Below are 24,378 nucleotides of genomic sequence, written 5' to 3' on the forward strand. Positions count from 1 at the left end.
AAATTAATATTAATTTATATATTTGTGTATGCATGACGAATAGAAATATTAATTCGTTAAATAAAAAAAAAGGATATAATTTTTAAACTAATAAATATCTACAACAGGATAAAAATCACTTGTATAATGTGCTTCGAATAAATAAATACATTTTTTCGATTTCATATCTTGATGTTCATAATTTGGCCAATTCTTATCGAATAAAATCCAATAGAACTCAGATTCGTCATAGATATAAATACAAATGTCAAAAGCTTGTGCTACTACAAACCACTCTAACTTTCCTATCAAAACACCTGAAACATCCGATTAAAATTGTTACAAATATCTATAACATTAAAGTCAAGTATCTAAATTTTAATTTAGACCTTATTCTATATGTATTACTCTGCTATATAAGTTGTATAATGATTCTTATGTATATTTATTGAATACCAAATTCTTTGAAATGTCATTTTCATCAACATCTTCGTTAGCTACTTGATAATTAGTGAATATTTTCGATTATTTACTCCCAAAAAATTCGTAGATAAAATAAATTGTATACAATATAGAAGCCATCACTAAAATTCTATTCTAAACCTAAAATTAATCTTCTATTGTTTAGTGAAGATAGTGACTGTTTTAAAGTGATTTACAAAAACGTTATCGTAGATAAATTTCTGAAAACATTATATAATATCATAAAAAAATATATTGTACGGTTCATGAAAAATGAGTTTTGACCATAACGCTTCTCGATATTATTTTAATTATTAACCTAACAATTTTACCTCAACAATATAAGTAAATAAATTTAACTTAGAGGCTTATTTAATAATCTATCTAAAGGGTGATAAAAATTTGCCTACTTTGGTATATATTCTGATATGATGATCTAAACTTCACTATTAACAAAGTAATCAGTAAAAAAAAAGAAATCTTTAGCAACACATTATATGAATAACGGTTCGATAAAATTTGAGTTGTGCGAGTTTAAAAAAACATTACCTCAATCATCGATAATTCAACCTAAACTTTGTTTAACATACCATTATTTTCTAACATTTTCTGTTCTAGATATTTTTTTTTTGCATTTTCACTATTCATAAGGTTATTAACAACTGTACTTTTCAGAAATTCCTGAAAAATGTATGTATACTTAAATTTTTGTTTCAATATTTTACTGTCTTACTTGAAGAACAAAATTTTACCTCATAAACAATTTTCTGTATAGCTAAATGATTTTCATCTGTATTAGTTAGTATTAAGGACACAGTTTTAAATGTAGTTCCTTTATACTTTTCATCCATATCAACTTTTTTGGGTATTGTCAATTTTTCTAACAGATTACGTGGTTCATAATAATTTTTAATTTCTTGTTCCTCGAATTTTATATTTTCAAAATGCTTGAATTTATACTGACAATATTCTATATCAATTGGTTGAAAGAAATGTTCATTTTTGAGTTCTACGAAATTAAAATCACTTGTTCGAATTGATTGATGACACAATTGTGATGGGTAATTCACTACTGCATCAATAACCCTATTTGATTTAAAACTTAATTTTCTAGCGAGCTAAAAAAATAATTAATATATAATTATGTATTAAATACGAATAAAACTTACGTGCTAAAAACTATAATTTATTCATAATGTTGATATAAAAACAATAATCACACAGTGTTTTCCATTGTTTCACAATCAGAGTTGCCAAATGTTTTAAATATTTTGTTTTAAACGATATATTAAACGTGTAACACTATAAAATGTTAAGTTTTACATTCTTCTATTTACCGAACTTAACATACTACAGAAAGTGGTTGCCTTCTTTCACATTTTAGCTAGTCAAAGATGGTTCTTGACTTGGCCAATAATGGACGAGACGGGTATTAAGGCCGGCTTGCATCAGAGACCAGACATCAACCACCAATAAAAAAATTAATAAGTTAAATCTTGTTGGTACACTCGAGTTAATAATGTTGAAATAAAACCAGTGCCTGTTACCAGTATGCGCGGATGAATTGAAACTTCTTTTGTTATGAAGATATCGCGTGAAAATTGCATTTATTGTGGTTCTTTAAAAATTATTTGAAATTAAATTATTTAATACATTTTGAATAAAATTATTGTAATTTTCGAAAATACAGTGCTATGTTATAATATAAGATATACTTTACAACCGATCATGATGCTCGATGATATTTTTTTTTTTTGGACCTTCTGTAAAGAAGTTTCACTTCAAAAACTGTGTTGAATTGTATTTATTTATCGATCTAAAAGTGGTTAAATATTTTGTAGGTCTATTCCTTATGTTTTATTAGGGCTACCAACTTTATTTTAATAGTTATGTACATATTTAATTAGACTTAATATAGACTAGAATACGATTCAATGTTTGGTTACGATCATTGAATAGTATTCTAATTAATACAAAAATTGGATTGAATACGATGAAAATGATTGGTGTATAACAACTTTTTAATCAGTATTTCAGAATTTATGAAAATTGTATACCTTGGTAGGAGAAACAGTGCGGTTGTGTTGAGTGATGATAGAAATAACTCGTATGTCACCCCCAGTCTATATATTAAATTTTTAATAACGTCAATAATGTTATAATTTGTAAAACTTACCTTTTTTAACGACGGACTAAATGTTTTATTCAATTCCTGTTGAGATAAATTGTAAAGTAAATGATATAACCAAATTTCAAAAATCAAATATTCTTATTAAATTAGTTCCACAAGTAATATGGCAATAATATATTTGTTTCAAAATAACTAACATACATTGATAATTATAACCGAAAATTTTGACAAAAAATATTTTATGATACAGTGTGATTCACAGCTTTTAAAAAAATATGTTTTTTTTTTCAAAGTCTGTTTAAAGCATAAATGAACATTTTAAAACGACTCAAGAGATCAATATAAATTTTGAAATGTTTGGTGTTTTAAACACGTTTAAAACAAGCAGTGTTTATAACGTAACAACTTTTGATGTACAAGAGTTCAATATAAGTTTCTAAATTTATCAAGTACTGAGATTATACAGATATTTTAGCTAATTTTAATATAGAAATGCTGTAAAATATATTTAATATATGTACATAATAAAATATTTTAAATAAAATCCAACGTGTTATTTGAGTTCAATATTAAATGAATTAAATTAATGAAATTTTATTTCTATTTGAATTAAAAATAATTAAATTACGATTATTATTGTATTCTATCAGCAAATTTAAAAATAGTAAATGAAACATTACCCTGACTGTACTAGTAAAAAAAATGTTGTACACAATTCATAAAATATGGTAGTGCAGATCCTGAAATTTCTGATTTATTTATTTATTCTAATAATAGCTTCGATATTCTCCTTCTGTAAGTTTGAATTTTAATATAGAGTATAAATGAGTATATTTTTTAGGAAATAAAATAAAATTTGAAATATTATCCATATGTACATATACATATGTATATTTATATTCCTGAGTTAAAAAGATGATACTAATATATGATATTTTATTTGACATAGAGATAATATAAATATAACTAAGTGAAAACACGTTAATTATATAGCAATATTGTAGAGCTTAATTTCTAGATTATATAAACAAAACAAGATATAAATATTCAGATAATTACTATTACAATGTTATTAAATACTAATGATATTATACAGTTTTAACAATGATTAAAATCTAAAAAAATATAAATACTTCTTACCCTATTTAATTGAGGTTTTTTAGATTTTTGACCACAGGAAAATGTTTCTTTTAGTAATACGATGAATTGTAATAAAACAAATACTTCAAAATATTTAAACAACATCGTTGAATACTTGTCTTTCACTTTTTTTCAATTATAAGAAACAAATGACGAAAAAATGTTTATTCATCCTTATAAATTGTAATATTCTATTTATTTAAATGTAAATTTAATTTATGTGAGTCTAATCATTAAAATATGTAAAATCGTAAATATTCAGTTTAAAATGTATCATATTTGTTTTATACATAAAAGTGTATTTTTATAAAGTATTATTTTGTTGTACATAGGGTGATCTATTATTATATAGAACTTGTAAGGATTTATTAATGTTTTGATTATTATAGAAGTTTATTTAATTATGTATCACACATAAGTAAAATTACACAAAGTTAAATTGTTTAACAGTTTTAATTCATTACACTTTTATGTTATAACACAAGTAGTTAGAGTTAAAAAAATTAACTATTTGTGGTATTTAAAAATTTTCAAAAATTATACTACTTTTACTAATCTAAATCTCCAAAGATTTTATGTGAAGCGCAATTAAAAAACCTATTGAATTTTTGAAAATTTATATTTGACTGAAATATGACAGAGCTCATTTTAACATATTAAATATATATAAGTATCACGTAGTCAAAAATTACTGTCACCTTTTGTTAAAAGTTGTGTCTTGTTTGCTGGTAAAAAAAAGTTTATTTGTGTTACCAAAACATGCTCTCGTGGTACCTTTTCATTAGTCGCGGCTGATTTGAGAGATCGCGAAAGGTTAGTTTGCCTTCACATATGAAAACTGCTAAAGCCATGAGTTCCCCTCCACATGAGTTTACATTCTGCAATCTCCAGGAAGAGGTATTTAATGCACTTTAATCATCGGCCATCTACCTTAGGAGTCCGTAGTGAATTTTTTGATGCATAAGATCGCCGCGTCCAATTTAAAATTTATTTGATCTATGAGATCGGCGCGACTACTTTGGGTCCAAAAGGAGTCGCGCCTAATGCCATATATGAAATACTTTTCATGTTTTGAAATATAATTTTTTTTAAACATCAACTTATAAGTAGTGAAATTTTATTTAAAAATAATTATAAAATGTCTAGAGGTGGGTAACAAATAACAATTATCCTACTCTTCTGTCAGTTTCAATATTGATTTAGTTAAATTCACAGTAATAGTATACACATTAGAGTATTTAAAATTTTCCATGGGGAGTAGAATTTTTTTAAAAGAAACTTTTCTCAGCCTCTTGATATAGTTTCTAAACAGTGTAATTTTATTAGTTTCTAGAAAATATTCAGGGGGTCTATTAGGACTAGACTTCACTACTTTGATCATTTTCAAAATTACATTATATTAAAGGTTATACTTCATAATTTTGCGTGAAGAGTAAATATATTTCTATTTAAAAAACACCTTCCTCCCCTAATTACTATCCTGAGACGTGCTTGTTTCTGAGAAAGTTGTATTCAAGCTCACATTGTAAATAGCTTCTATTACTTCTACAAAGTCAAAAATCCTTATAATATGTAATAGCTTAATATAATAAACTTTAAAAAATTATAAAAACACTCAATGTATATTGTTATTCCACATTCTTACATCCTACAAGGTATTAATTCAAATACCTTGAATCGCTTTAATTATCAGTCAAAATAGTTAGCAAGACATTTTGAAAGAAGGATAATTTTTTGAAAATTTCTATAAATTATCGAAAATTATCCTGTTATTAAGTATCATAAAATTTTTCAAGTGTGTAGTTCTGAAATCATCTGTCAGCTTAATTCGTGTTTTTCTAATTCTTTATGAACACGTTTTTTTTTATACCTTTAGCAGTTTTCGATGGAGCATAAAATAATAATTTATTGGTTAAATAGATTGAATTCTAAAATACTATTAAGGTTAAATAAACTATGTATAGTAGTTGAGATATAAAAATGAAAAATTTATGTTAATATAACAATTAAAAACAATTTTCTATTTATTTTACAAAGTTCATTTGTTTATCACATATATCACATTAATTTAAATTAATTTAAATAGTTTTCTAGTTTATTTTATTATAATTCAGTTTACCAAAACCAAATACCCATTTTTCTCTTCACTCGTTTTGAGTATTTTATAGTATCACTAACGATTTTATCGGAATGTTCTTTTATATAAATTTGTAAACCATCAACATTTTCTGGATAATCTATAATATAAAAAGGGTATAATTAAAAGGCTTATTTCATTGCTTAATTTTTATTTTCAATACGAACTCATGCGATCATTTAAATATCTTAAGGTGAGACTACTTTGTAATCTCAATGCTGTCTCGGAATTCATTTTTTTTATCATAAATAAATCCAGCCAATGACCCCATATATATGCAGTATCTGTAGGGCTCTCATGAGTTGTATTTTTTAAAGTGTATAACTGTCGAAATGAATTAGAAGCCATATATTTTTTAATAATCGCTATGTTTGATTCTAAATGAAAGGTGTGAGTATTAATAAATAGAATTGATTGTTCAATACTCAAATTTGGTTCTGACTTTAAAGAAAACATCCAGCCATCAACAATTACCAATGATCTAATAAATATTAAAAATGTATTCATAAATAATGCTAAATTATAACACGTGATTCATTTGTTGTTATTCGTTTGATTTCTCTTAAAATAATTATCACAAAAACTTTATTTTTTGTTTCTTTGAGTGCTATACATTTATAGATTTAACAGTTATTAATTATTTTTTAAATTCATTTTTAATATCTAATAAAGACGGCAACATACATATTTAACTACCTTAAAAATAAAAAATGATTTAATTAAGAAAATCACTAGTAGTTATAACTTTTGACCAATTATTTCGAAGTTATCACCATTTAAAAATATAGATTAGAGGTGAGGCGTGCGTATAAAATTATTTATCATTAGGTATTTTTTGGGCGTTCTAATTCTCCCACCAATAATGTTATAAAAATGTTTGTTAATTTCGAAGTGATTTCCCAAAAGTTGTTATCGACCAGTCGTTTTCCTAATTTGATTATTTTTTGATTTATAAGATAGTTAAATATGTGTGTGGTCATTCAAAAAATAAAATTGAAATTCTTATTACGTAGGGATGAATTAAAAAATGCAGTTAATAACTGATAAATTGAGAAATATATGGAATAAAAAAATACCCGAAACAAAATTCTTGAGATAATTATTATTTTAGTGCGAAGAGAATCGTACTGTATAATTATTATTCAATAATTAAAATATTTATTCATTAAAATTATGATAAAATAAATTTAATATTGGTACATAATAAACAATTGAAATGACTCACTTAATTCGTTTGTCATTTGCTGCTGTATACATAGCTGTTGCTCCACCAAATGAAAATCCAGAACCAACAATATTATCAACATCCAGTTTGTTCTGAAGAAAAAAATTTAGTTTAATTAAAATACTTATAATATAAAATACTATAGTTGAAATTCGGATTAGTTTCATTATTACTTTAAATTGAAGTAAATCGAAATTTGGATTGAACACATTATCGACTACTTCACCACTATTTATTTTAAATATAGTATCGATGATCTTTTTCATTTCTTTGAATCTATACTTGAGCTAAAAACATAATAATTATGCATTATTTAATATAATAGTTTCTTAACACACCGTCAATATAATCTATTAACACTATTTTTATCAAGATTTTATTGAAGCATTATTAAACTGAATTATAAGAGTAATATTTTTTTCTATTTCTCAAATATGTACTAAACTTTTTCTTTTTAAAATTATTTTTTTCTTTACTGTTGTAACTCTAATTTTAATTTAGTCAAGTTTACCTGTTTATTTCGTTGATAGTAGTGATCAGGACCAATTATCTTATGAAATTGAACATGATTAACCCATGTACGGTTGTCATTTTTTGCACTTTCTGGTGAATCATAGTAAAAAGTAGCAGGAGAAGACGTGTCTCTACAATTTACATATAATTTTATAAAGATATTTGGATAAATTCATGTTGGAAATAAAAAAAAATAATACAGTCGGAGCTTTGCTTAAGAAAACTAGGCGTAGTTGAAACTATGTTGTTAGACATTTTGACAGTGATTTTTAATCATAATATAAAACTCTTGTATGAGAAAATTAGGGGAAATTTATATTTTTGAACAAAAGGTATTAATAAGAGAAGAACAAGATCCTTAAATTTTGCTAAAATATATCGTGAAAAAAATTAGGTAGACATTAAAATTAGAAATTTTTTTTAATAAATTTTGATTTTCGTGGATATTTTTTTTATTATTTTTGTATCATCAAATAATATGATTAAAATATAAATTTTTATTTCCAATCATAGTTCAAAATGTTTCATAACTTATAATTAGATTCTAGGAAGAATTTTATATATAATGTAATTAAAAATAATTCCTTCTTGAGTTTAATAGTCTATTAGATGATGTTTTTTATTTTAATGATTGTTTATTACAAGAATTTTCAAATGAAATTCTAAAGATTAGACTACTAAAATGTTAATTAATTTTTATGTACAATGGGATTTTGAAATGCTTAAAATACCTATGTTCTATAGCAACAACGAAGAACCCATGTGATGCTAAAGAATTACAATATTCTGAATTAACAAATCTAGTTGCTCCAAATCCATGAGAAAATATAAATATTGGAAATGATTTTAATGTTTTAGACGGCTGTGCTTCAAATATAGTTGGTATGTAATATGGTTCTGAAAAAATAATTCACTTTGTTTTACTGTATTTCTAGTACATCAGCTACATTCAAATAGAATTAAAAATATTTTGTGAAAAATAAATAAAGTAGATCTTTAAGTCTACTATGAATAACAAACTTAAGAAAGAAAAAATCTATTGATTAGTAAATTTTTTTTTACTATTTGACAAAAATACTCATACTAACAAATATGTGAGCACGTTTTTTATGAAATACAATAAAAATATATTTTAATCTAAATAGCAGGTAAATAAAGGTAAACAATATATTAATTATTTCATTAATTGTTATCTTAAACGTAGTTTAGGGTATGAGCACCATTTAATAATATTCTTAATATTTTCTATTTTTAAAATTATTTTCATAAAATTAATACACAGAGTATCCTCACTAGGTTTTGACATCTTTAATAATCGCACAATATAATCACTTTACGTATTAAAGTATTAAACTTTAAGTATTAACTTAAAATTATTATCAACACATTATAATTGTTTTTAAGAAAAGAGCTAAAAAAATGGCTATTTTAAAATTACATATAACAAGAAATAAAATTTTTATCATATTAGAAACAAATAATAAAAAAATATGTGTAGTAATAATGTAAGCCCAAACTTTAAAAATTATTTAAAAAAATGTAAAGCATAATATTCGCTGAATTAAAAGTTATTAAATATGTCAAAACTTAAATGACACTCTGTATACTTGTTCTATAAAAATTTTATTTCAATTAATTTAAAAATACTCATAATGACCAATATATAAATTCATGATTAAATATAAAAATCAAAAATCAAAAATATTTAGTAATTAAAAATTATTAATATTATTATCAAATGTTGTATTTTTTGAGTTGGACTAAATCTAGATATTTTCTTTGTCATAATTAAGTACTGACATTTATAACTTTTTAAATTATAAAATATCATAATTTTTTAGTTAAAAATTTTGGGTTTTTATTCACTGGGTTATTAATATACACTCAAAATGTTACCCTACTTTATAAATTATTAACGTTATTCTATAACTTTTAGTTTAATAGCGTAGTTCATAAGTTTTAAAAAAAACCTTCTCTCCATTAAAATATCGCATTACTGATTAAAATACTAATATATTTCCAATCTCTTTAACTTGAAGTAAGCCTATGGATATTTAGAAAACATTTTTGCAGAATTTTATTAAAAACTGTACTATTATTATTATAATAAACTACTAATATGTGGATATAGTATGTAGAATAAAAATACTCAGATAATAACATTATGTTTGAAACATGCACTCAAAAAACTGTTTTTTGTGTTCAGTAATGATATGTACAGTTTGCATGAGATTATATTTTTGTAATACCTATTGCAAATAGTTTTCAATCAACATATTTTTTGTGTTCAAATGAGATTTATGCAATGGTTATTCCATTTAAAACTAATCATAATTTCATTAAACTGAACATTTATTTAATTTTTAAAATAAAATTAAACATTAGTTAAACGTTAAATAACTGTTATGTGGATAGTGTTTGTGTACTGCAGTATAATCATTGTAAACTACATTGTAAAAATACTATAGGTTGCAAATAAGTTTAAAAATAGTTAATTGGAAATAATTTCATTTTTCCTAATACTTATATGAGGATTTTTTATTATAACTCATTCAATTAGATGTAGAATAAAAAACATATTGAATTTTTTTTGGTAATTTTTAGTTACATATTGTCCTTGAATTAATAAATATCTAAGATTATCCATTTTGCCTTGTAAGAGTTTTCAAATGGGAACACATATTTTAAATTTAGTAAAATGTTTTAGTTTTATTTAAATAGTAAATAGCATTTGGATTTTTAACATAATTGCAATTTTTTTATTGATTATTAAATATAACACTTAGATTTATCATTTTTTAGTTAAAATAAACGTATAATACACTAAGGATTACAAATATAGATAGCTAAGTGTTTTTTTAGGATGCCGTTATTTGCATTTATTAATACACCAACTGGTAATACAGAAAGCATATCTGTTTATAAAGCATTAATTGATATTAACGCTGTGTGTCTGTGAATAGCGACGTTAAATAAGCAATTAGCTACCTGATATCATTCGTATATTTTATATCGGAAATTCTAAACTTTAAAAATGGATAGCAATGTTAAAAATTTAAACACCACTTACTATAAAAAAAAAACCTTAAACATTTCATTAAATTTAAAATATGTGTTCCAATTAGATAAAAACACATTTATCACTCTTAAAAGACATAAAGCTTAAACTTAAAAAAAATTACATAACAGCTAATAACTCAAGAATAATATATAACTAAAATTATAAATAAATTATTTTTATTCTAAGATTAATTGAGTGAGTTATGATAAAAAAATCACCCTGTATTGTTAAAATTTATTTTTGTCTTCGAGATCAAAAACGTTTTACTTTTCATTTAAAAATAAAATTTCTCATAGTGTAATGATAAAAATATTGACAAGTTCAAATTTCAGAATTTGCTTTTGCGATGCAAAATAATTAAGACAAATAAATTTTATGCTATCGATATCTTCTAACAGACAAAGTTACATAGAATATATTTGTTATTACTAATTGTTTTAGGATATAAATAGCACGAAAATTTATTGTTTTTCTAACCATTTAACTATAATATAATTTTCTATATTATATTACCACATTACTTTTATTTGGATAATAGTCTCAATATATTTCGATCACAAATAAATATAATAGAAATCTGATTTTAGGACATTATGTCTGTAAAATAAAAATTTTAAGATACAAGAAATTTTATTGTTTTAAAATTACAGAGTTATAATTACCTATGATGATGACATTTTTTTTGCACATGTTTATGTGGTACATATTTCTTATACTCAAAATAAAAAACTTTATAGCTTACATAGGTTTCTATGATATGTCACGAATATGTAATTTAAAATATTTGATATAGAGAAAATTTATCAAAAAACGTGGCAAAAAATAATATTAAATTTTAACTAGAAGGTTTTTTTTACATTTTAAAAATGTCAACTGTATAAAATGTAAAATTTGTTATTGCTTTTCTGAAAAATTGCTAAAGTTGACATATAAAATTGTGGATATAACAACACTGTGTAAAGAAATTTTCTTAATACGTGATAAATAACATTTTCCTTGATGAATAAAACGTCATCCTTATATTCTTAAATAAAAATTTAATTTATATAAGAATATCTGAGCATATTATTTGCAATTAATGTAAAAAAATATATTAGTCATTTTTAAATAAAAAAGTATAGTTACTTAGTCTGATTATACTTGGGCCATATTTAAATATACAGAATGGGATGCGCAAGCATTCAGCAAAACCTTTTAAATACGTTTCATCTGGTATCCATGGAATCCATTTATCTGAATATTCCTGAAATAATTAATGTTATTTTCAAAAATATTGCTTTAATTTACAAATTAATTTAATATGGCGTTTGTTGATTTTCGAAATGCATAGATTAATTCATTAATGAGAACATATGTGCTTTTCGGGTCAACTGTATAAGTAACAATCAAATGTCTTTGTAAACAACAAAATTAAACATTGTGCTTTGAAAAATATTATATTTATTTTATGCGCGACTTGTGATTATAATGTTCTGAAAATATTGTGTAATAACTAAATGACAACTAAACACATATCTATCCAAAGTAAAAGTTATAAATGATTTAATGTTGGTGTTTATGTTGTTATAGGAGTATCATTATTAATTACTAAAATATAAATACATCAATAATTAATAGTTTTTTATTAAATAATAAGACACAAACTGAAATTATCAAAAAGTACATATTCTAATTTATTTTTCACATAATATACAGGGCTTTCTTAATAATTACTATAATAAATATTTTATGGACAATCGAAATAGTTTATTGTTGTTACCGGTACAATAAAACCAAAGCAATTAAAAATTTTTACATGAAATTTAAATCTTTAAGCAATCATAAAACCCAAACGATTGATCGGATAAAGAAAATTATGGATACAAAATTGTTTGTAATTTTTTATTCTATCATATTATTAAATTAATAATAAGGATTAATATTTAAGAAAAATAAATATAAGGTTTTTAACCCAAAAAGAACAAAAAAATGATTTTTTAACCACATTATTCTAGAATTCTTTAAACAAAATATTATTTCTCTTAACAAACATTAAGCATTTTCAATAGTTTTTGAGAAAATTATTGTCTTACCAGATTTTGATAATCTTATATGTACATATGTACCCTTTTTTTTCATAACGCATAAACAATTAAATATTACTTTTTTATGGTAATTTCTAGGAAAATATTGTTTTCTACTAACATTTAACTTATTAGACGATATGTCAGTCGGATAAAATATCCTGGCAAAACATCCTTCTGCACTATATTCGGTCATTAATTCTATGCATCCTGTTGCAAAAGGACCTGTAAATTTAAATTAACATAATAGTATTAGTATTGTGTTCTTAATTAATTTCACATTATTAAACAATTGATTTGTGGAAAATATTATTACAATAAATTAAAATAGTATTTTTTTAAAAGACTCTTTTATTGAAAAACTACTAATTAGTTTAAATTTAAGTAATGTATTTAAAAAATACATTATAGATTATAAAGGTACCTATACAACAATGAAATTATAGCAAAATGTTAAATATATATATATATATCTTCAAGATTAATTATTGATGACCAAGAAATTTTAAGCTATCTATACATATCCATACATCGTAATTATAGTTTTGTAATACTTGTAATCACGGTCACACAGAAATATTTTTATTAATGATTAAGCATCTCACTAAAAACCTTTTATAATTTAATATCTATATTATTATCTTATAAAAATTATTATTTTTTTATGTCATATGTCTATGTTGAGTTCAAAATATCAAACGTGGTTGCGATGTTGTATGCATTAAGACTATGATGTAACTTATCTAAAACGTCCTACATATAAGTGCAAGTATTACTATAAGTGCACATTATACAATAAACGATATGAGTTCTGTGTATTGCATGTATTGTGAATTATTAAGATTTTGTTTGCGAATAACAAAAATATATATATATTAGTTGTTAATGAAAATCCTACCTGATGTAAATTGTTTCTCATGCTTATTAATTATTGAAGTACTTAGTATACAAAACTGTATAGACAAAAAATAGGTTCAACCTACTTAACGCTTAAAAAAATTACATATTTTAAGTGAAATTTGAAGGGGTAAAAATTAGCCTATTTATTCTTTTATATAATATTCGTAAATTTCAATTGTTATAAACATCGTTAAAGGTCTTGATAAAATTCATTTAATAATGTTTCAGTCTACTATTCAAAAAAATTTTTTTCTATAAAATAATGTTATAGAATAATTTAAAATGTTTTTACAAGTGCAATTAACAATATTTGATAGATTTGATTAACTTAGAAATACATTATTATTTTGTAATTATTCAAATTTTTAATAAATAAATATTTAATGTGTAAAAAATGAAACATTTGAAAATAGGAATTTGAAAAAACTTTCCGTTATTTTTTAGTCCGATCATTAAGAACCTATACTCAATATTAATGTATAAATTACAGTTTTTTCATTCTGCAGAAATGATAATTAGTTCCAAGGTTAACTAGCTTTATGTAAAATTATTAAACTAACTAGAAATTATTTAAAATTGAATCATGTTAAAAAAATTATTTTGAAGTAAAACTACATTAAAAATAATTGTTCCTAATAATTGTATGTGAATTTTCAAATATATATATATATATATATATATATATATTAGTAACTTAAATTATATTACTGTGTAAATTATCTAAATAGATTAATTTTAAAGGTAATTAAAAAATTGTAGATAGGAAAAATCTCAGAAATAAAAATATAGTTTATTTATTTAAGAAATCCACATAAATATATTTTATTTAGTACGATGAATGAGTGTCAAAAATCAATACTATAAAATCTAATAAAAATTGAATGTCGCTAAAGTATAACCAACGTTTGTGTTGTACTGTAATTGAATTACAGTTATCATCAGAGAACAATTATGTTTTCTTATAAATATTACTATTACAAAATAAAATTAACAAAATTAAGTCTCAAAATCAATAATAATAAACAACACATTAAAGTAAAATTTATACCTTCTCAACTTCGCATCGAAGCTAATAAAAAAATTTTAAATAGTATATTGCAAAATAAAAATGACAATTATATAAAATTATTAAAAAAAATATACTAATTGAATTAATATTTATGCGTAAAATGTCCAACAATAATACAAATGTTTTTGTTAATAGGAAATTTATTTAAATACTATAAATTAAAAACTCAATTTAAAACTTTTTTGAAGTTCTAGAACCTTAAGGACAGATTGTTTTTTGTTAATTTGGGGCAAAATTGTACGTACTCGGAGTAATTGAATTTAAAGAAATTGCTGAATTATCAAGTAATAATTAAATAATTAGGTTCATAATAAATATTGTGTAGATTTTATTTATGTTACATATATTACGATAATATGGAAAAATATTCAAGGTCTTAAAGTAGTATGTTTTTAAATTATTGTTAATGATCATTTAACTTTAGTTATTAATGTTATTTGAGCAAATGTTACATTGTAAAATCTACCAATAACAAGTTATTTATTTACATGATAATTTATACACGCGACTCAGAATTCTATTCAATCTATTTTATGAGTGCTATTAAACAACATCAAGAAGTAAATAGCTATCGTTGCGTTATTATTTATATCAACATTAAAACTCAACAATTTAAAGATTTGGCATATTTTTCTTTATCAATTAAATTGAATAAAAAACAATGTAAAAATAACAATATGATATTTAAAATAAATCTAAATAACCAACAATATTTATCATAATTAGTTGATGCTGAAAGTTATACTTTTATGTATTTAGTAGGTCATGGATTTTAATTTAAAATTGTACATATGAAGCCTATATAGTTAAAAGCAATATAGATTAAAGAAAAAAATAGCAATATTCATCAGAAGTATTGGTTATAATTCATTTGATGGATAATTATTATCAATTCACTTAATATTATGAAAATGTTAATAAGATTAACTTATCAACGTAACGCCTTTTTAGTATTTAATGAAATGACATATTTATTTATATTCTTAATTTTATTTTTAGTTTTATAATTTGTCAAGCAATAATAACTATAAAAATGTAATTAATTTTTGTAGTAATTTATAGTCAATTTATAATTAAAAACAAAATAGTTTATTTAAAAATTGTGTTAAAATATTTTTGAACACTACTTTTAGCTTCGATGCGAAGCTGAGAAGGTATTGGTTTTACTAAGATGTGTTTTTTTTTTTTTGTCTGTTACCACTTTTTCTCAGCTCTCACCGAACCGATTTCTTTCAATGATACGTCAAAAGATCACAAATCGTATCTAGTCGAAGACATTACCCTTAAAAATTGAAAAAAATTCCCTCGTTCCCCGTAAATGGGGGAAACCTCCAAAAAAATTACAAATTTAAAAATCGCTAATTTTCGAAATTTTTTCAATTTTTTTTACTTAAAAGTGCCATAACTTTTTCAAAAATAAACATATCAATATAATTCTTTTTTATATAGATGCATAATATCATTACCTTTCATTTGGTATATTTTTTTCATAAATTTAACCCTTAACCTGCCCACAAGGGGGGATTTAAAATGACAACTTTTTCACAAAAAATTAATTTTTTTAACTTAAATTTTGAAAATGTTCCGGAAGGTCTGACACTTTTATATATATCTTAAATTAAAGCTAATGTAATATGCTTTATCATGAAAAAAAAAAATTTCGGACTTTATCTTATCTTCATGGTGAAAATGGCTACCGAATGCTATTTTTGTGTGAAAATTTTCGATTTTGTATTTTCCATTTTTAACTTTATTATGCTATAACTTTTTGAAAAATGTATGAATCATTACAATTTTTTTATGAGAAGTAGTATTTATATAGATCTTTCATTCGACATACTGTTTTTTTAAATCGGACCATTTCCCTAAATACAGGGGGGATTCAAAACATAAAAATGCATATAGAAAGTAGAACTTTTTCAACGTAACTTTTGAAAGTGTTCCGGAAGGTCTGACACTTTTATATATATCTTAAATTAAAGCTAATGTAATATACTTTATAATGGTAAAAAAAAATTTCGGACTTTATTTTATCTTCATGGTGAAAACAGACATTAAACTTAATAAAAAAAATACGATTTTTGTAAAAAAATTCTTTTTTATATTTTTAACTTTATAATGCTATAACTTCTCGAAAGATGTATGGATCAATATAATTCTTTTTTTTGTAGATGCATGATGTCTTTACCTATCATTTGGTATATTTTTTTTATAAATCTGACTTTTTACCTGCCTACAGGGGGGGATTCAAAATGACAACTTTTTCACAAAAAATTGACTTTTTCAACTTAAATTTTGAAAGTGTTCCGGAAAGTCTGACACTTTTATATATATCTTAAATTAAAGCTAATGTAATATACTTTATCATGGAAAAAAAAAATTTCGGACTTTATTTTATCTTCAAGGTGAAAATGGCTACCAAATGCTATTATTGTGTGAAAATTCTCAATTTTATTTTTTACATTTTTAACATTATAATGCTATAACTTATTGAAAAGTGTATTGATCAATATAATTTTTTTATGGGAAATACTATTTTCTAATAATCTCTTTTTTATTCTACATACTTTGTCTTAATCAGGATATTAATAAGGAACTAGCAGTTTATGAAGCTTTTGGAATAATCCACCAATTTTTTAAAATTAAACACTATCTAAAGATTTGCATCGAAGCGTTTTTTTTTGATAGTGATTTTAATCACTGTCAGATATCATTATACTTGATCCAACTATGCCACGTCACCACTGTGCCGCGACCCCCCTGTGCTGAGTTTTTAATAATGTGGCGATTTTAAATTAACTTTATTAATATTAATATTAATTTTGAATAATGTGTAATGAATTAATTCGTACTCAATGCCAAAATATATAAACATCTAACATTACTTAAGTTCTACATAGTTATGTATATTATTAATTTTGCAGTATTTCCACTCGGTGTAAAATATTTTAAAACTACAATTGGTGATAAACTTTTTTCGTAATACTGTAACTCTGTTATTTTATTTTTGTAATTTAAGTAGTATCATGGAAACAAAAAGAATGTTTGAAAATGAAAATAACGTAATCTTTCAATTAAAAGAGCATTTAACCCAAAAACAAAAAAAAACGTGAAATATGTTAATTGAACAATATTTTCGTAATTGTATAATGCTACTTTTAGTTTGATTTTATCTACTTTAACTACATTTCTCGATTAAAAAATGAAAGTATAAGTCGTAAGCATTTTTTCATCTTAATGATTAAATTAATAACTATTCTAAATTTTAGGAATAGTTACATTCCAGAAGAAGTACAAATTAAAAAACGTTTACACGCATTGCTATTTTCAACTAAACTATTTATCATATAGGATAATTCTAAAAATAAACATCATTACTAATAACATTTATTAACATTAAATTTATAGTTTACTTCATAAATTCATTAATGTTAATAATTTTTTTTTAAGTTTTCCACATAATATTTATATTAATAGTACTTGAATTTTTTCTTTGATATACTCGGATATTAATTCTATTAATATACAATACTTTATTTTAAGTAAAATTTCAAATCAACAATAAACATTATTATAAAATAATTGGAAAGAGTATACAAATTAAATATTGCAGTATTTGCAGTGGCGTAGATACAGGGGGGGTTTAGGAGGTTTAATCTCCCCCAGAACCAAAAAAAAAAAATTATTCATAAATACTTTATTTATGAATAATTTACTCTACTTTAGAGGTACGATATAAAATTATTTTTTATCATTATTTTTTTACATTTTATTAATAATATTATCAATTAATTTTAAATAAAACAATACATCTTCAAATATTAATTAGTTAAAAATTTAATATGAAATAACCCTCCTCCCCCCTCAGAAAATAATCATATCTATGACACTGAGTATTTGACTTTTTTAAAAACAAAATTTGCAATTATAGAATGTATATAACGTGCAAACAATTTTAAATAAATTAAAATTTAAGTGATAAAAAAATTTGCTAAACTTTATCAAATTTATTATTTTTAACCGTTACTAATAAACACTTTATCATTTTTTGTATATTTAATATAATTAGAATCCTATGCTATGACTGAACTAAATCATAAAAAATTGTATTCTACCTAAAACTTAGTCTTTTTTTTTTAATTTTACTCACGTCATTAAAAAGAATATTTCACAGCCACTTACCTGAAGGAAATGGTATATGATGTTTATATGGTTTATTAGTTCCCATTGTTTAATATGTTATAGGTTTTTTGTACTTTTAGTCCCGGCATATATATATATATATGTGTATTACAAATATACTCGATACGGGTCCGTGATTTTTTACTTGATCGAGAGTAACGCGCACTTACACCTTGAAACTAGTTTTGCGAGTGAATGGTTTTTTAATAGATTGTGTTAAGAAGATAATAATCGCCATGGTCAGCTTTGCTTAGTGGGGATATATGGTTTAATTGTCTTATCAAAAAAATAAACAAATATGTTTACTTAATAAATATTGATGTAAAAACTACCGGTTCTATTTATAACAAGTCATATGCTTTTTATTATTTTTAGTTGGGTTCTTAAGTTACAATTAACATTTTTTTTAGCTTCGATGCGAAGTTGAGAAGGTATTGATTTTAATATAATGCTATTTTTTTTTAATTGTTGCTATTTTTTCTCAGCTATCTCAGAACGAATTTTTTTTTAATAATAGGTCAAAAGATCACAAAGTTAATCACCTAATTGAAGACATTATCTACAATATTTTTAAAAAATTTCCATGTTTCCTGTAAATGGAGAAATCCTTAAAAAAAATACATTTTTTAAAATCATACTTATAAATCATAAAAATTGTAATTGTAATATAATCAAGGAAATAAGAGTTGATGTGACTTTTGTAATAATCCAATAATTACTCCTAAAAATTAAACATTTTTTACAGATTTGCATTGATGCCTTTTTTTTGTCATCTATACTTCAAATAATGACACATCTCCACTGTGATACGACTCCATAGTGTTGGGTTTTTTAAATAAAAATGTTCAATTATATTTTATTATTACCTTAAAATTAAGATTGTTAATTGAGCTCTGAGACTTCCATAATTTTTTCTTGACTATTACCCTTGCTATATTTGACAAAATAATACCATATATACGTTAAATAATTCAAAAATTAAAATTTTATAAATCTAAAAGTGCAATATAAAACTAATTTCCCACCGAGATTTACTAATTTTAATATTAGTTTATATAGTAAAAATTAGTAAGTTAATGTTAATGGTTAATGAATAAATTAATCACTCTGTATACTCTAAAGAATTAATATGGGTTTGTATATTTTTGTTCAATATTATGAGCAATACAACATCAAGGTCAATTTTTCAACAATTAAGGGAAATAAATTATATATGTACAGTGATTAGTAAGCTCATATTAAACAACTTCTCCTTATGATCTGGACAACATATGAATCAAGGTGAATAATAAAAAAAAAGAAGTCATACTACTTATATTTTGATTGAGTATAAAGTATGTGAAATAACTTTTATGTATTTAATTTTAAAAACTTCAAAATTAAATTTTAATCTGTAGCTTATATCCGAAATCTGATAAAAAAATGGAACACATTGGATTATCGAAGATATCGGTTAATATAATTTTTTTGATACATACTATGAATAAAACAAATTTATCTGTAAGTAATGTTTTTTGTATTTCAAAAATGTAATTTTGCAAATGATGATATTTAAAACTTTAATTTGATTTTGCTTATTGAAAAAATCACTAAAATTAACTCTTCACTTAGCACTTCAGAAATAATCAAAGATAATTATATTTGAAATGTTTATTTGTTTTATTGAACAATTGTAGTTACTGTAGAAAATACTTTCTCATAATATTTCAATGCTTGTGACCGATTACAACTCCATGTGAATTAATATTTTTTGAATACATTTGAATGTTCTATTTGTGTATGGCACATTTTAATGCGTGAGAAGATGATTTATTGTATTCTGTATTCTATGGAACTTTCGCTTTTCTTTGATTCTTAATTATTTGGTCGAAAATGTTGTTGATTCCAGAAGTATTTATTAGAAGCATTGAGGAAATAATAGAAAAATATAATTTTATAAAATTTGTATATTATTAATTAATGAATTAATATTAGTATTAATTCATCAGCAATTTTTTTAGGAAATTTTTTTCGCACCGAAAAAAATTAAAGTTTTAGTTTAAACTTTAAGTTGTATTAAAACAAATTATCTCAAAAATGTATCTCTAAATTCCTTCAGTTTAAAAAAATATATATGGACATATAATATAATATTTTGTGTGTATTAAATAGAATAAAACAGAAGTAAATGACAACTTTTATATCTTATGACCCAATAATCATTTGCTATAGATTTTTTAAACAATTTTTGCATTGCGATTATGTTAAAAGCATTGATTTATTAATTTTTTTAATAAAAAATATTCGTGTTTAGAATTTCTACAAAAAGTTTTAATGAATCAATAATAATTTTAAGATGATTAATTTTAATGCATAAAGGGTATATATATTGATATGCTTATAATTTAATAAGAATTTTTCCTGAAATTTTTATTAACCTATTAATTATTTATATAATAAAAATTCTAAAATTGATTATTTTGAATTTTTGATAATTTATTATTTTTATTATTATTAAGAAACATAATTTTTACGTTGTATAAAATGCATAAATTATTTAACAATTACAGCAAAATGTTAATTATATCAAAAGTTATAGGAATTGTCAGTTACATTTGTTCTACCATGTATAAATTATCATAAATAATATTCTGTGTTTTAAAACATAGAAAATTTCTAATCAATTTTTAATTTTAAAAATTAATTTACGTTACATTTTAGTTTGCTAATAGTTCTAACTATCAACCCCAAAGTTTTAATTTCGCATTTATTCAAATACTACAAAAATTTCAATAAATTGTAATTTTATAGCCTTTAAGTAATAATCTATAAAATAATTAGTTTTAATTTTTCACTTGAAAAAAATTATTACTTATTTTGTAAAATTTTTGTTTGTTATAACTCATTAAAACTGACCATACTTAAACCATGATTAATGATACAATTTTAATATACCATAAAACAATGCTATATTATTTATGTAAATTAGATTTTGTTATAAATTATTATAACTTCCTGTTTAGGAATTCAAATGGATATTATAGGAGTGTAAAAACCTTCGAATATATTAAAAATGCTAATTTTAACAAAAATAAAAAAAAATGTTTAATATATTGAATTGAATTCAGTAATGATAACTTTTAACAATAAACTTTTATAATATTTACAGGGTCAAAAATTCTATCAAAAAAATTTTCTTAATTCATCAGTAACTCACTTTTAATGTTCTAATCTGATGTTTCAGTTGTAACTGGTCTATTGTCTACCGAGTTGTCATTTGATATTATTTGTATATTTCTAACGGGGGTGGATTGTGTTGTTCTTCTAAATGCTGTTCTTGGTGTACTTTGTTCTTCAGCTTCTGAAGGATTTCCAGAGTACCTTGGACTAGTTGTTAATAACATTCGAATCAAACCGTCTTTAAGCGTCTGGGTGACTCTTGGAGATTGATGGTAACCATCTTGTTCCGTAGCAAATTGAACATTAGATGCTATAATTGGTCTTGATTCCAAACGAGGACCCTGATAGTAGTTAGGAACGTAGTAATTAGGTTGCTGATATGGCATTGGGTATGATTGATAGGGACCTCCAAAAGTACCACTATTACCAAAAGGAAATTGAGAAACACGAGTTTGAACAAATGTTAAGATAAGTTCCATAAGATTATCACGGAGAGAAGTTAAAAGGTTGGGGTTAAATAAATATGGATTAATTAAAGGATAAGCAGATTGTTGATATTGTAAGGGATATGGTTGCTGATATTGCTGTTGATATTGTGTTGAAATCTGTTGATATCTTATAGGGGAAGATACAGGAGATTGAATCGATGCAGGTGCAGTTACCGCTTCAGAGTCTTCGTCATCTTGTGTATTGTCTTCAGCTAGTCTTCCAATTCTGTCATGTTCCTGATATTTATCTCGTTGAAATGGTGCTGTTTGTCCAGCTTTATTATAAACTTCTGGTTGTGGTCTGTATTGAATACGTACTGGGTTAAGTTCAGACATAAGGGCTGAAATAACTGGCGAAACAGGTGCTGATTGTAAACTGGCACGATCTTGAACGCCATATACATCTGGTGAGTCATTTTCATTTCGGGGTAAATGCCGGCGTAGGCCATTTCCCTCTCTTCTTCTTTTAAATTCCTCTGAAATTGGTCTTTTTGAAACTAGTACTTTTTTTACTCCTTCTGACTTAATGTCATCGTTGTTTTTCGTTATTGTCTGTATGGAGGATGGCTTACCAGTGGTCAATGATGGCTCGTTATTCGCTGGAGTCGACTCACCGGCTGTTTGGAAACCGGAACTATTATTTGCTGAATAAGACACACGTTTCAATTGACCCGCTTCGTCTACAAATCCAAACATACCTTTAACGTTACCAGCCACATCTCTGGTTTCTACCTTGAAGCTGCCATCGGATGCCTCATATCCAAACGTATATGACCCATCATCGTTGACTTTATTGATCTGCTTGAGAATAGACACGTCTGCTGGGAGCATGTTAGGTGGTGTGGACGAGAGTTCGGGCTTATTTTTTTTTACTGGTAATGCAGTGGCTTCTGCTACCTGTTGCTCGCCATCTTTAGCCGTCACCAACGACGCAAAACACACCAAAAACACCTAAAATTCAGCATAAATAATAACAAATTATAACATTGAATTGGAGTTTTGTATTTCATACCTGTATGACTAGGTTAATGTTCGGACTCATTGCTAACGGTGAATTGATGATGGGCAGACGTTGTGAGTTCTCTAAATAGACTATGATCGAGTCAAAAAATACAGTGTGCGAAAGTGACGGAAAACTCACACGATATTGAGTAATCATCATGTTTCGCATAGGCTAACGATGAGAATCGTAAAGTTTCAACAGACATATTGTTCGCCACTTCTATGGTGTGTCCTGAAAAACCAAATGGACCTCATCAACGTGAACTCGGTTTATGACCGGTACCAAGGCCAAACAAGGTCGCTAGTATTATTATGTAATTTTATTTTGATTTTAAATTTCTTCGAAAAATGTGTCAAACAATAATTATTTATACATTTTTTTCATTTATACGTTTTTATTTATGATTTAGTACTAAAATTATTTCTGTTTAAATTGATTTTTAGAGTACTAAATTACCCAAAGTAACTTTTTTATATCTCATCAAAAGATATATTTAAAACAATAAAATTGTGTGTGATAAAACACCAAAAAAATTTATTTTAAAGTATTAACTTGAATTGGTTAAAATTAATGTATTTTACTCTTTGATACGAAGCTAAGAAGGTAAGTTTTGACATTATTAAACTTTTTTTCTTAAAACTGACATAAGTTTTTGAAAAATGAACGAATCGAAACAAGTTTTTTTTATATAAATGCCTAGTATATAAATATACTAATAGTACTTGCATAGTATATAAATTTTATGTGAATCAAACCCTACACCTGACTACAAGGGGGATTCAAAGTAGCAATTTTGCACAAAAGTTTAACTATTCCAACTTAAATTTTGAAAATGTGTCGAGATTATCCTGAACTTCAAACATGAT

The 24,378-nt window shown here is 23.9% G+C and overlaps 3 protein-coding genes and 1 long non-coding RNA gene across 4 annotated transcripts; 1 reads left to right on the plus strand and 3 right to left on the minus strand.

The window, feature by feature from the left end:
* On the minus strand, positions 1–3,887 carry LOC126903008 (uncharacterized). The gene is made up of 5 exons (XM_050680882.1): positions 3,713–3,887; positions 2,618–2,653; positions 1,194–1,559; positions 1,032–1,122; positions 1–296 (listed from the first exon to the last, which is right to left on the minus strand). Exons 1-5 carry the CDS (start codon positions 3,815–3,817, stop codon positions 88–90), a joined length of 807 nt encoding a protein of 268 aa, XP_050536839.1. The 5' UTR covers positions 3,818–3,887; the 3' UTR covers positions 1–87.
* Positions 3,888–5,712: 1,825 nt separating this feature from the next.
* Positions 5,713–19,065, minus strand: LOC126903007 (platelet-activating factor acetylhydrolase-like). The gene is made up of 9 exons (XM_050680881.1): positions 18,863–19,065; positions 12,833–12,936; positions 11,774–11,891; positions 8,319–8,484; positions 7,586–7,718; positions 7,248–7,361; positions 7,075–7,166; positions 6,017–6,330; positions 5,713–5,949 (listed from the first exon to the last, which is right to left on the minus strand). The coding sequence occupies exons 1-9, from the start codon at positions 18,906–18,908 to the stop codon at positions 5,828–5,830; spliced, it is 1,209 nt and encodes a 402-aa protein (XP_050536838.1). The 5' UTR covers positions 18,909–19,065; the 3' UTR covers positions 5,713–5,827.
* LOC126903010 (uncharacterized) lies at positions 14,447–23,651 on the plus strand. The gene is made up of 4 exons (XR_007703401.1): positions 14,447–14,964; positions 20,025–20,196; positions 20,260–20,362; positions 23,534–23,651. It is a non-coding gene; the product is annotated as an uncharacterized LOC126903010 (long non-coding RNA).
* Positions 21,930–23,680, minus strand: LOC126903003 (uncharacterized). Its single transcript, XM_050680874.1, has 2 exons — positions 23,522–23,680; positions 21,930–23,460 (listed from the first exon to the last, which is right to left on the minus strand). Exons 1-2 carry the CDS (start codon positions 23,678–23,680, stop codon positions 22,069–22,071), a joined length of 1,551 nt encoding a protein of 516 aa, XP_050536831.1. The 3' UTR covers positions 21,930–22,068.
* Between the last annotated feature and the right edge of the window lie 698 nt (positions 23,681–24,378).

The sequence above is a fragment of the Daktulosphaira vitifoliae genome, unplaced genomic scaffold, assembly GCF_025091365.1.
Source record: "Daktulosphaira vitifoliae isolate Bord-2020 unplaced genomic scaffold, ASM2509136v1 Scaffold_3, whole genome shotgun sequence".
In the NCBI taxonomy this organism is placed as follows: Eukaryota; Metazoa; Arthropoda; class Insecta; order Hemiptera; family Phylloxeridae; genus Daktulosphaira; species Daktulosphaira vitifoliae.

Excerpts from the sequence above, each read along its gene's own strand:
- LOC126903008 (XM_050680882.1), bottom strand. The coding sequence starts at position 3,817 with ATGTTGTTTAAATATTTTGAAGTATTTGTTTTATTACAATTCATCGTA. Across the intron at positions 1,123-1,193 it reads TACAGAAAATTGTTTATGAG|GAATTTCTGAAAAGTACAGT; the intron begins GTAAAATTTTGT and ends TACATTTTTCAG. Across the intron at positions 297-1,031 it reads GAAAATGTTAGAAAATAATG|GTGTTTTGATAGGAAAGTTA; the intron begins GTATGTTAAACA and ends CGGATGTTTCAG.
- LOC126903007 (XM_050680881.1), bottom strand. The coding sequence starts at position 18,908 with ATGGGAACTAATAAACCATATAAACATCATATACCATTTCCTTCAG. Across the intron at positions 11,892-12,832 it reads TATCGTCTAATAAGTTAAAT|GAATATTCAGATAAATGGAT; the intron begins GTTAGTAGAAAA and ends TAATTATTTCAG. Across the intron at positions 8,485-11,773 it reads CCCAAGTATAATCAGACTAA|AACCATATTACATACCAACT; the intron begins GTAACTATACTT and ends TTATTTTTTCAG.
- LOC126903003 (XM_050680874.1), bottom strand. The coding sequence starts at position 23,680 with ATGCGAAACATGATGATTACTCAATATCGTGTGAGTTTTCCGTCACTT. Across the intron at positions 23,461-23,521 it reads ACATTAACCTAGTCATACAG|GTGTTTTTGGTGTGTTTTGC; the intron begins GTATGAAATACA and ends GCTGAATTTTAG.